The 13,547-nt window shown below is 39.2% G+C and overlaps 1 protein-coding gene across 1 annotated transcript in view; it reads left to right on the forward strand.

The window, feature by feature from the left end:
- The window catches only part of ak9 (adenylate kinase 9), a 269,696-nt gene that overhangs the window by 207,670 nt on the left and 48,479 nt on the right, over positions 1–13,547 (forward strand). Inside the window, exons 29-31 of the mRNA XM_060854563.1 lie at positions 7,293–7,361; positions 8,134–8,343; positions 11,607–11,825. Of these exons, the coding sequence (XP_060710546.1) occupies positions 7,293–7,361; positions 8,134–8,343; positions 11,607–11,825 (498 nt within the window). The remainder of the gene's footprint in view (positions 1–7,292; positions 7,362–8,133; positions 8,344–11,606; positions 11,826–13,547) is intronic.

Raw genomic sequence — 13,547 nt, forward strand, 5'->3', positions numbered from 1 at the left:
GTGGTAGTGGAAGGAAAGTATTCTGCCTGGAAGTCAGTGGTGACTGGTGTTCCACAGGGCTCTGTTTTTGGGCCTCTACTCTTTGTAATTTTTACTAATGACTTGGATGAGAAGATTGAAGGATGGGTCAGCAAGTTTGCAGACGACACAATGGTTGACAGTATATAGGACTGTTGTAGGCTGCAGCTTGACATTGAGATGGGCTGAGAGGTGGCAGATGGAGCTCAACCTGGATAAATGCGAAGTGATGCATTTTGGAAGGTTGAACTTGAAAGTTGAGTACAGGATTAAAGACAGGATTCTTGGCAGTGTGGAGAAACAGCGAGATCTTGGTGTACAGGTACGTAGATCCCTTAAAATTGCCACCCAAGTGGACAGGGTTGTTAAAAAAAAGCATATGGTGTTTTGGCTTTCACTAACGGGGATTGAGTTTAAGAGCCGTGAGATCTTGTTGCAGCTCTATAAAACTTTGGTTAGACCGCACTTGGAATACTGTGTCCAGTTCTGGTCGCCCTATTATAGGACAGATATGGATGCTTTGGAGAGGGTTCAGAGGAGGTTTACCAAGATGCTGCCTGGAATGGAGGGCTTATCTTACAAAGAGAGGTTGACTGAACTCGGACTTTTTCATTGGAAAAAAGAAGGAAGAGAGAGGACATAATTGAGGTGTACAAGATAATGAGAGGCATAGATAGAGTTGATAGCCAGAGACTTTTTCCCAAGGCAGAAATTGTTAACACGAAGGGTCATAGTTTTAAGATGTTTGGCGGAAAATATAGAGGGGATATCAGAGGTGGGTTCTTTACGCAGAGTTGTGAGAGCATGGAATGCGTTGCCAGCAGCAGTTGTGGAAGCGAGGTCATTGGGGATATTTAAGAGACTGCTCTACGTGCATATGGTCACAGAAATTTGAGGGTTCGTACATTAGGTTTACCTTACATGAGGATCAATGGTCAGCACAACATCGTGGGCTGAAGGGCCTGTTCTGTGCTGTACTGTTCTATGTTCTTTGAAATCTGGACAATATCCAGGCTTGGGCTGACAAATGGTAACTAACATTCATGGCACACAAATATCAGGCAATCACCATCTCCAAGAAGACACAATCTAACCACCATCCCTTGACATTCAATGGTTTGACCATCACTGAATCACCTAATATCAACATCATGGGGGTTACTATTCACCAGAAACTCAACTGGACTCTGGCTACAATGAACACAATGGCTACAAGAGCAGGTGAGAGGCTAGGAGTACTGTGGCATATAACTCACCTCCTGATTCCCTAAAGTCTGTCCATCATCTACAAGCAGAAGTCAGGAGTGTGATAGATGGGGGGGACACAGTTTCAACTTGAGACCATTCAGGACAAAGCAGCCAGCTTGATTGACACCTTATCCACAAACATCCACTCCCTCAACAACTGATACTCAATACACACCAGTGCTACTATCTGCAGGAAGCACTGCAGAAATTCACCTTTCAAACCCAGCACCATTACCATGTAGAGCAAGGACACCACCAACTTCAAGTTCTCCTCCAACATCCTGATTTGGAAACATATCATCCATTCCTTCACTGTCACTGGGTCAGAATCCTGGAGTTCCCTTGCTAATGGCATTGTGAGTCAATCTACAGCACATGGTTTGTAGCGGATCAAGACAGCCCACCACCACCTCCTCAAGGGCAACTAGGGATGGCAATAAATACTGATCAGCCAGCAATGCACACATCTCATAAATAAATGAAAAAAAATTCCAATGGACTTCAAGATATTATTATTTTAAATATCTAATAAAAGGCTTATGTATTCATTCAACATTTTCATTTCTTCCCAATTACACATGTTGCATTTACAGAGTTATAAGAACTTCATCAAACAAAATTAATGCATGTGAGAAGGATAATAGGATTTAAGCATAATAGCATTATCACAGTCTATATTTTTCCTTTACTCTTTCATAAAACACTGGACAGAACCTACATCTTTTATTGGTCATAATGTACTTAAAGTACAATAAAGTTTTCTTTAGAAATAACTTGGCCAGCGTATAGTCCTATTTTGTACATTTTTTAACATTTTCTGCAGAACCTTCAAACAGTAATCTGTATATCAATAGGGGGGAGATTGGTTGAGTATAGAACCATAGAACTCCCACAGTATGGAAGGATTCTTTTAAGCCTATCGAGTCCATACCTACCCTCTGAGCATCTGCTCCCCGTACCCTACCACATCCCATAACCCAACATTTACCATGCTAATATACCTAGCTTACACATCCCTAAACACTATGGACAATTTCACTGTGGCCATTCCACCTAGCCTGCAGATCTTTGGACTGAAGGGGAACTCCAGAGCACCCAGATGAAACCAACACATAAAACAGGGAGAACATGCAAAGTCTACAGAGATGGTTGCCCAAGGCTGGAATTGAACCCAGATCTCTGGCACTGTAAGGCAGCAGTGTTACCCACTGAACCACCATGCAGAGTGTTATGGACTAGATTCAAACTCCCTCAAAATATTATAAGATAGCCTAGACCCTAATGTTTTCTTATTTTTAAAGATAAATGTAAGGTGTTGTGTTACAGATGCAATGCAATTGTTCAAATTGTTAAAGTAAAACACACTTTATTCAACCTCTATAGTTAAAACATATAACAAAATAAAGAAGAAATTGGAACAACTTAACTCTATTGAAAAACTTAACAGATTGTCTCATATCCAACTATCGTAGCAGGTAGAGAACCCCCAACTTTTGGCTGTAACCAAGAGAGGTAAAAATTAGCTTCCGCTTCTTCAAGACCCCAACAGCAACTGCTGAAAGCTCAGCTAAAGATTCTGGTTCTGTGGGAGTTTGACCACAGGCTGCTTTTATTGTTCCAACTTTAAAAAAATCAAAGGCTTCACAAGCTGTTTAGTATATTGTTCCTGCTAGACTGCTCAATCACCTCTGCCTTAAAAACTATCTTAAAAAAAAGGACAAAATAACCTCTTAAAGCTACAACATTGTCATAATATGTGAAACAAATGACTTGCTAATAGATTTCCTTACTTTAGTGCAGAGGTACATTGGTTTTCTTTTGCTCTTCTCTCTTGATGGAAAAATGTGTTTGGTTAGTGCTTCAAGTTTTTTTAAAGGAAGCAGCTTCAACATTGTCTTCCTCAATCACTTTCTTCAAGACAGATTGTCATTTCATTAATTAATCAGCACTGAATACAGTCTTTGTATAAGGGCTTCCATGTGGTCTGACTGAGTTCCACCAGTTCTTAACCTGTAGCCATCTTTGCTCCAGGCCTACTGGCCATCCCCAGTCTGCTTTGGGCCACTGGCTGTCCCCTGCTCTGCTCTGGGCAGCGGGCAATCCTCACTTCGGGTCACTGGCAGCCCCCAGTCTGGACCACTGTCTGCCTTAGCTCTGCTCTAAGCTGCTTGCCATTCTGGGCCTGCCAGCGGCTGGGCCTCAGATCTCTGTCTCCACGCCTTGGGCTGCTGGCCGCAGTCCCTGCTCCATTTTGGGTCTCTGGCTGCTATTCCTACTCAGATCTGAGCCACTGATTGCCATTCCCATTCTGATCTGGGCTGGTCCTGCCTGCTGGCAGAAAAGGAGAAAGAAGAGAAAAAAAAGTACAAGAGAGGAGAAAAAAAAGGAAAGGAACACATGGAGCAGACGAGCTCTGCTGGACTCTCCTACTGTGCCACCATCTTGGGCTTGGATAAAACCTGCACTGAGGCCATTTTGCTCTCTTTACTCATTGTCTTTCAGTTTTGTTAAGTGATGTGTCACAACCTTCATATTCTCCCTGCTGACTCTTCCTCCACAATTTCATCCAAATATTTTGACATTTCAAATCTTCATTCAAGTGTGGTACTTCCTGTGACCAAAGCTGTCACTGTTTCTTGTCTCTTATTGTCTAACACATGTTTTGTATGTGAAAGTTTGTTCTTTACTCTAATCTTATTCCCTCATTTGCATTGTAATGTAGAAAGTTCCTCACACTTTGCTTGGTGCTGAACTGCTTGTTTTGTCGCTCTCATAGTCAATCTTAAAATGTTCATATTTGCCTCCTCAAGTAGTTCACCTGCCTCTGCATCAATGGTAAGCTTCTTGAGTTTACTCTCAGTACTTTGGGAGTTGTGCAAGTTCACCATGACTGGGCAACTGCTACAATCGATCTTACCTTTTGTGCCTGCCAAATTATTACCAAATATCAAATCTACCATTTCCACAGGTGAACTAATTCTCATAATAAAAGCTCAATTTACTAAGTCACTTTGTAAATTAACACAATGCAATGGACAGCTTCATAAATTCTCTGTATGCCCCATGTTAATATTTTGTTGTTCATGAAGCCACCTGGGAAAAAGAATCATTAAGAGCCATAATCAATGACTGAATTGCTCTCATGTCTTTCAAAATTCTAATTTGTTTACTTTTTTTTGGTGGGCAATAAATTCTGACCTAAGCAGCACCTACTTCTCATGAATGACTAAAGAATATTACTGTTTAGTAATTTCCCTTAGCAATAAAATGTCTATAGCCTCCCACAACCTGAAACACTTTGACTAAAACCAAGAAAGAAATCTCTTGACTGCCTTAAACTCTTTTCACCATTTTAATAGATTTTGAGGGAATAGTTGTATCAGTTTGCTGTTTTAACACTCATTTTCTTTAGAGATGGGATCTTTTCCAAAAACTCCTTAAGCCACTATTCATTTAATGTTTACATACCCTATCTTACAGTGATAAAGGCACACCGGTTTCTTTTTCCTTTATATAATCATCTCTATTGACTGAAACAACTTCTGTCTTCCCCCTGAAGACACAATCTTTTCTTTTCCCACAGTTTCCCTGTGGAGTTGCAAGTGGTAATCTACTGCCCCCATCTGCCTAAGTGATATATCATACTCATCTATCAGATCTGTTGCTTCCCTTATCATAGAAACCTTGCAGTGTTCCAAGTATGATCTAAGGTTGCTATGATGCTGTATTTCCATTATTAGTAGCTCTCTCATGTTCTCAAAATACATTTCAAGTTTCAAGGCTTGAACCTACCAGTAATACATTTCTTCCTCCATACCAATTCTGCAAATATTTCATTTAGTATTCTCTTTAAAGTCTGAAATATTAATTGATAATTGACAAGCAAGTTTATAAGCATTCTGTACTGCAGAATTTTAATGAAACATTTAACTGAAAAAATTGGAAAAAACATCCATCGCTTTTCCTACCAAAATGTTCTGCAAAACAAGAGTCCATGTCTGCTTTGGTCACCTGAACTTAGTAGCCATTTTGTGAAATGACATTAAACATTTCTCAATTCAGTCCTCAGTGAATTTAGGCACTAAACAAAGGTTTCTTATTACCATCAAAATTGGAAGTGGAACTCTACTCTTCAAATTTAACTATGAGCTTTTCTTTCACCATACAATCTCAGCATTTCTTTAAATAGTTCATTCTTTTTGAGTTTTTTTTAATTGAAGACTAGAAGACATAGGAGCAAAAGCAGCTCAATCAGCCAATTGCATTTGCTTTGCCATTCAATGAAATTGTGGCTGATCTCATAATCCTTAACTCCACTTCCCTGCCTTTTCCCCAAATCCTTCATTCCTTTACCAATAAAATCCTGTCTATCTAAATCATGAGTATATTTAGCCACCCAGTCTCTATGGTCCTCTGCGTAAAGAATTCCACAGATTTGTAATCCTCTCAGAGAAGAAATCCCTCCTCATCTCTGTCTTAAGTAAACAACTGTTTATTCTGGGATTATGTCCTCTTGTCCTGGTCTAGCCTACAAATGGAAAAAACCTTTCTGCCTCTACTCTTACATCTCTTACTAAGTGCTCTCTCTTGAAAAAGAGGTTCAAGCCTTCACATTTGCATTTCTTATGCTCTTTGTTTTTCAAATTCAAGATTTTGTTTTTCTCTGTCTGATTGACTTTTATCCAAATAATGCTGCATTCTACATGTCCCCAAAGTTTAGCCTGGACCTCTGTCATTCAATCCAATGACATTACACCCAATCTATCACCTCAGGAATAAATTTTCCCTCTCCAGAAAAGGTATAGTAACTGAAAAAAACATTTTTCATATCAAGGAATATAATTAAAACTGAGAGAACTGCAGATGTTGGAAATCAGTAACAAAAACAGAAATTGCTGGAACAACAGCAGGTCTGGCAGCAACTGTGGAGAGGAAATCAAAGCTAAATTTCAGGTCCAGTGACCCTTCCTCAGACCTTCACAGCAAAGGGTCACGAATGACTCCCAAGGCTTCTCTGAGCTCCAAACCCCTAGCAGCATGGAACTAATGGAAGCAATTCAGCTGCATAGAGTTTCCACTTTGTTTATTACTGTCTCCCTGTCACTGGGCTCAGTTTTGTGCTGTAGTCCAGTCTTATGGTCATTGCTTTCATACATTGTTTCATGCACATGCCACTCAATTTTGTCAAATTCACAATTGAAAATCCCATCCATGCCCTCCCCAGTCCCTGTGAACAAACTTGCAAAAGAGCTTTTCATTTGACAGTGGTTCTCTGTTCCATCCCTGTTTTGAAAACTGGACATGCCCCAGAGATGTCACGTTCCAGAAGAGCTCTCTATTTGATTTATAAATTGCACTCATATTCATTTCCAATCTCACTGATACTTGGAAGACTAGGTGCTCTTCCCTGGTCATCGTTCAATCTCCAATTCTCCTCAAGCACTCAGTCTTTTTCCACCTGTGTTCCCATCTCTTGATACTTAGTTCCTTGATGTCCTCTCTTGTTTCAAATCCCCTTTTCTTGACTCACATTGTTAAATCTGCCTTTCTTCACAAATTTCAATCCTGATTTTCCTCCTCCCATTTCCATTGAACATCCATATTTCTTAGAATCACCTGTCTAATTTACTATTTTGGGCCGTTGCTGTGTACAAAAATCATGGTCATTTTGGCCTTCAAGCAATACATTAATTGTAAAGCATCCATCCCAAAGAAGTGAAAAGCAATTCATGAACAGTATGTTCCCACTTTGTAATCAAAGGTAAATCTTCTCTAATATGTTTGGCATTACTTTATAATTTTTTTTAACTGAACACATGAATAAAAATATGCAATCCTTGCAACAGTGTCATGTAAATTTGTTGAAATATATTTGAAATTTGTTGTTCTTGTAGAAACTTTAAAATGGGAGATCAGATTTAAAATTATCCTTAAAATGTTGTTTTAAAAATCTGACTATGTGACATCAGCCAATTGTTACTGAAATTTATGTGACATCAGCCAACTGTTACTGATCTGCATTTTAGGATGAAAAAATTGAAAAACGAAGGCAGGAACTTTTGGCAGAGCGAGCTGAAAAAAAGAAAGAAAATGAGGTAAAATTATGTTCTAATCTCCTGATGTTAATGAGGCTGCTGTCACCATTCGCTCTCAAGTTAACGTTTCAAGTCAGATATGAATCCTCTTCTGAAGATAAGTCATCAGAATCAAAAAAATAACTCTGTTTCTCTCTGCAGATGCGGTGATTTCTGTTTTTGTTTCATATTTGCAGCATCTTTTATTTGTTTATTCATCTTCTTTAGTTGTCTGCGAAAAGGCAGGTCAGCTTTAAACTCATGGGTAGGGTAAGGAAGCAGCTTCCTGGCTCAGCCCCAGTTGAAACAGACATTTAACCTTGTGCTGTTGGCACCAGGCTGGTGTGTACCACCTAAGTGAGTCAAGTTGCTGTGAATACACCTGTAAGTGCTATGTCAAGTTGCCATAATCTTACCAGACCATAGGACTGTTCTCTCATTAGAAAGAGAGAGAGAGAGAGAGAGAGAGAGAACCAATGGTGGTTTAACCTGAGGGAGAGTTATGTAACAGAGCTATGAATTGTCATGGTGGAGGCTTCAATTTTCTTTCCAGGAATCTCACCTGCTCTTACTGCCTGCATTAGAGTATTTACAGGGTGATGCTGAACTTATTTCGCCATATTAGGAATATACTTTCCTTTTCCATCAAGTTCTGAATGAGTCTTGAACCTGGAGCCTCTGGCTTACTACTGCACAATGGAATCTTGTTTAATCATATAAATTTGAAAGTGTTTAATTCTAAGAAATACTTTACGTTTTTGTCTAAACTATTATTTATGTACTGATTTTGTAGGCGTATACATTTGAACAAGCCTCAAATGAAAGTGAGGCTACTGACGAAGAAGATGAGGAAAACATTGAGGAAATATTAGCAGATGAGTTTAGCGTGGGGGAGGAAGAGGAAGATGAAGAGGATGAAGAAGAGGAGGATGCTATTGAACGAATGAAAACTGAAATTGGAGAAAAATATGAGGCAGATCATGACAGAATAGAGATACTTCGGGTACATAAATACGATGAATTTGTATTTCCAATCTTTATTCTGATGATCCAATTTTTACCTAATAATCTGTGTTCAACGTTCACCATTGGATGATAGTAATTAAACAAAATTATCCATGCATTACACGGGGAAGAGTTTGGATACAGCCAATTCCTGCTGCATTCTCCATGGCAATGTCCTAACCAATAAAGCATAGCCTCAATTTAATCAACTAACTAAGATTGACTGTGAACATTTCCTGCTGCATCTCCATGCCAACCATGGTCCAACCAATCAGTACCCTCTTCTCATGATTCTCGTATGTAAATGATCACATTCAAAGTTTGGTTTCTTGGGCCCCAATCCTGAGAAGTGCAAGATGAAATCCTTCAGCTTTGTGGCTCTTTTTAGCAATCAGCAAAGACAGATAATCTAATCGTGATCTCATATTTACTTGTGGGATCTTGCTGGACATAAATTATCCACCACATTTGTTTGTAAACTGGCAATGACCACAAATCTGAAGCTAATTCATTAGCTGTGAAGTCCTTTGGGATGATTTAATTTAAAATTATGTAAATCTTACTTATTTGTTTTATCTTAAAAGAAAAAAAATTGGAAATCTTTGGCATTTATTGTTATTTTGATGTGCATGAACATGTTTTCATTTTTTAATGGTGTTAGTATGTTCTAACTATGGCAGGATTCTGATTCTGATTATGATTGTGTCCTGAACTAATAGAGTGGTCGAAGGATGTGTTGCTACTGTGGTATGTGGGAGCTGCTAGACTTCAAGGTGTGTGAGCACTTTGGTGTGATCAAGCTCAGGAGTGTCTGCATTGTAGGTGAGGCAAATATAAGACCCAAGAGGAAGCTTTTGAGGAAGTTCTGCCCCTGCAATTGTCCAACAATTATGAGATTCTTGCAAGCTGTGTCTCAATGAGTGCAGGGATTGGAGGTAGGAAAGTGAACTGACCACAACACCATAGCACAAGGAGCCATTCGAGTGGGAATATAATAAGAATGTAGTCGTGATAGGGTATAGTGTAATTAGGGGGAAATGTTAGTCTATTCTGCAGCTATGACCTTGAGTCCCAAAGGTTGTCTTGGCTGCCTGGTTCTGGGATGGAGAAGAACCTGGAGTGAGAGGGAATAGATTCAGAAACATTGATAGGGGTTTCTGCTGAAATATTTTGAACAGTTAAGAACTAATTTAAAAGAAAATATCTTCAAAGATGGCAATTTTAGGATTATAGCCTGATCTACAGGCAAACTGACATTGCTTAAATAAAATCAAGGCTTTAAAGAGTGCAAGCGTTTTGGGAAAACAGCCTCCTTAAGCACTACAAGACTTCTGTGCTTCTATGATTGAAATGTATGGGAAATAGTGGCTGTAATATAGCAGCATTTAGCATTCATTTTGAGTGAGAAACTAGGTTGGAAATAACTATATGAACTTAAACAAGGGTAATTATAAAGAAAGGATAGCAAGGTCATTTGGAATTCCATTACAGATACAATAGACAGAATGCTCCAACTGTCTAACACTTCTGAAATTCTTTCAGCATGTCTGGTGAGAGTGAGGGCTGAAAAGGTTGATGAACTAACTGACCATGGTACAGGATGTCATTCAAGTTCGGAGCAAAAATTCATGATGTGATATTAGGGGGCAGCATAGTAAGGATATTAACACCATTCTCTGTAGCAAGAAGTGAGTCTAGATAGTTATATTGCCTGCCCAATACCAAGTTTCAGGACAGCTGCTCACAGCTGGAGAAGAATTGCATTGAGAAAGGTATTATCCAATCATCATGGTATATGTAGGTACCAATGACATTATTTAGATTAGAGTGGTGCTGGAAAAGCACAGCAGGTCAGGCAGCATCAGAGGAGCAGGAAAATCGATGTTTCGGGCAAAAGCCCTTCATCAGAAATAGAGGCAGGGAGCCTCCAGGGTGGAGAGATAAATGGGGGGTGGTGGGGAGGGGGGAGCGTGGTGGGGGAGCTAGGGAGAAGGTAGCAATGAATACAATAGGTGACATTGGTCAGCCAAAGAAGAAGGCAATGCATAGTCTATGAAGAATAACAAGTCAAATAAAGAAGCAGAATCTCAAAGATCATAGTCCCAGTATTATTACTAGAGGCACATGCAAATTGGCATAGGGCAAATCAGATTAGAGGGATGAATGCGTGGTCCATAGACTGGTGTGAGAAAATTGGATTTCAATTTATAGGGCATTGGCTGCACTACTGGGAAAAGTGGGATCCGTGTTGATCTATACCTGTACCATGAAGTGACTTGTGTTGCTGCCAGCCACATATCTATGGAGGTGGGCAGGATTTTAAACTAAATAGTAGTGGCATCAAATTTGGGAAGATGTGATAAGTCAAAGTATAGAGTCTTGGCCAGAGAAAGATATTATAATGGAAACAGACTATGACAGGAAAGGATAGGGAAGGCACATCTCAGAATTAAACCAACAGAGAAGATTAGAATTTACAAGAAGTATGAAAGGATAAACTGAAGGTCCTGTATCTGAATGCACATAGCATTCAAAACAAAACAGATGAACTGAGAGCACAAATGGAAATAAATAAGTATAATCCCATAACCATTACAGAGACATGGCTGTGGATGACATAGCATGGGGCCTGATTCTTAAAGGGTACAGGATATTTAGGAAGGAAAGGAAGGTAAAAAAACGTGGTGATGGGGGTTGGGGAGGTGTGAGTGGTGGTGATGATGTCTCTGTTAATATTAGCACAACAGAAAGGGATGTCCTGAGTTTAGGTGAAAATAGAGATGGGAAATAATAATGGCTAGAAGGCTCTTGTGAGAGTTGTATTTGGCTCTTTAACAGGAACCATATTATGGGGTGAGTTGTTATTGAGTGGGAAGACAGTGGACTGGGCATCATCCAATTTTACATAACCTCACACTGAAACAACTGGAAAGCCATGTGATATCCCCACTTGTCAACCAATCAGCATCCTCTTCAAAGGTGGTATAAGTTGTTAGTTTCTTCGAGATTTGGTATTCTTGAAATTTGTCCTGATGAATGCAAGATGAAAAGTTTGACAACATATCTGTTTTCTTCAGCAATATTCTAGAACTGAGGTCATAGTGACTAAGCATGTAATTTGTTTTATTGTCAAACATTAAATTATATTGAAGTTGAAGAATTATTGATCAAATATTCGTTCAGAACTTCTCAGTTCTCTGCTATACATATAGGTAAATAGCCTATCCCCTTTTGATATTGCTGTTTTCTTAATGTTCACAGGACCAACTCAGAGAGAGTTTAATACCATGCATTGTAATAGATGGAAAACGCAAACCTCACATTGTCCGCTACAAGCTGAATCAGAAAGTGGAACCACTTGTGCTAAATCGTGATAGCCTGTTTGAAAAATGTTTCCCAGTGAATATAAGACTGGTTCACAAGATATTGGCAAATTCTTATAAACTTTTGAGTAGTTTTGGCCTCTGGGATGTTGTTGAGGTAAGTAGAATAGTGCTATTGGGAGGAGATGGTCTAGTAGTATTACTGCAGAACTGTTAATCCAGAGATCACATAAAGAAGTGACAACTTCACACTTAGCTGCATTATACTGCATCTACTATACATTTTCAATTCTCAATTTGTCTCAATCACCCTAAGCCTTTTTTTCATGCTCTTCGCTATTCACAATCTAAGCTAGTTTCATGTCATTAGCAAACATGAAGACATTGCATTTAATTCCCTTATCCAAGTCATTGATATATTGTGAATAGTTGTAGCCCCACCTATTTGACTTCCACTCTGAAAATGATGCATTTATACCTACTGCCATTGTAAGGCAGCAGTGCTAACCACTGAGCCACTGTGCTACCACAATGTTAGACTGTAATTCCCAGTTTTCTCCCCTTCTCTCCCCACACCCTAATTTTTTTAAATGATGGGTTAACATTTGTCACTCTCCAATTTATTGGGACTGTTCCAGAACCTACAAAATTTTGGAAGGTGACAGCCAACTTATCTGTTAGCTCCATGGCTACCACCTTTATTACCTGGATTTTTTAGCCTTTAGTCCCATTAATTTCTCCATCGTTGATTTATTTTAATAATACTAATCTCTTTCAAATTCTTCTTCACAATAAATGCTTGCTATCCTAATATTTCTGGGAAGTTTTTGTATCTTCTTCTGTGAAGACAGAAGTAAAGTAGTTGTTTAATTGCTTTGCTAGTTCCTTGTTTTGCTTTATCCATCCTCTCATTTCAGATTGTAAGAGAACCAACTTTGTATGCATTGACTATTTTTTCCTTTTACATATTTGTAGAAGCTCTTACAGTTTACTTTGATGTTTCTTTCAAGGTTATTCTCATACTCTATTTTTCTGCCTCAATTAACTTCTTGTTCCTCCTTTGACATATACAGTATTTAGTAGTAGCAGCCATGAGACTAACAGAGAGTCTGCAGATGCAGGAGCAAATGACTCTGTAACGTTCTATCACTGGCCGTTTTCTCTGCAGTTTTCTCTTCTGTTGTCCTGCTTTTTCCCTTGTCCCTTAACAACTGATATGCTGCTTGATACATTCCTGATGAAGGGCTCTGGCCCGAAACGTCGAATTTCCTGTTCCTTGGATGCTGCCTAACCTGCTGTGCTTTAACCAGTATCACATTTTCAGCACTACTACAATCTGCTAGTCTTTGGATTATAAAATTGGCTTTATTGGCAACCTCACAAATCGGGCCAAATCATTTGTACAAGGGTAGTGCTCAAATAGGGTAATAGGCCTTCACCAATTCTATCGTGTGGGTTAATGGCAGTCCTGATCAAATTATTTCTTGTTGTATATCATACAAATTCATGAACAGATCTGACACGGTCAATTCAGGCCCAGAAAAGTGCAAAGTGTACATCTAATTACCCTGAAAGGGTAAATTATCTCAAACATTTGAGCAACAGGTGAAGCTAGCTACTCAATGCTGCTACTATGAAGTTATTACACAAGTGGTGTTCACCACGAATAGGATGAAGCTGGAACGTCAAACAGACATTCTGCCAATTACACAAATAAGTATTCTGTGTGAATTTCAGTGATGGTGTGATGCCAGGTTTGTAAGCTGTACATCCCAAAGACTGGTGGATTGAATCAGGTGGTATATCCCTTTAGCTATTTGCAACAAGCAATATACAAACTGCATCCAGCCAGCCAATGCTCGCAAAACTCACTGTGCAG

This window comes from Hemiscyllium ocellatum, chromosome 3, assembly GCF_020745735.1.
Source record: "Hemiscyllium ocellatum isolate sHemOce1 chromosome 3, sHemOce1.pat.X.cur, whole genome shotgun sequence".
Classification (NCBI taxonomy): Eukaryota; Metazoa; Chordata; class Chondrichthyes; order Orectolobiformes; family Hemiscylliidae; genus Hemiscyllium; species Hemiscyllium ocellatum.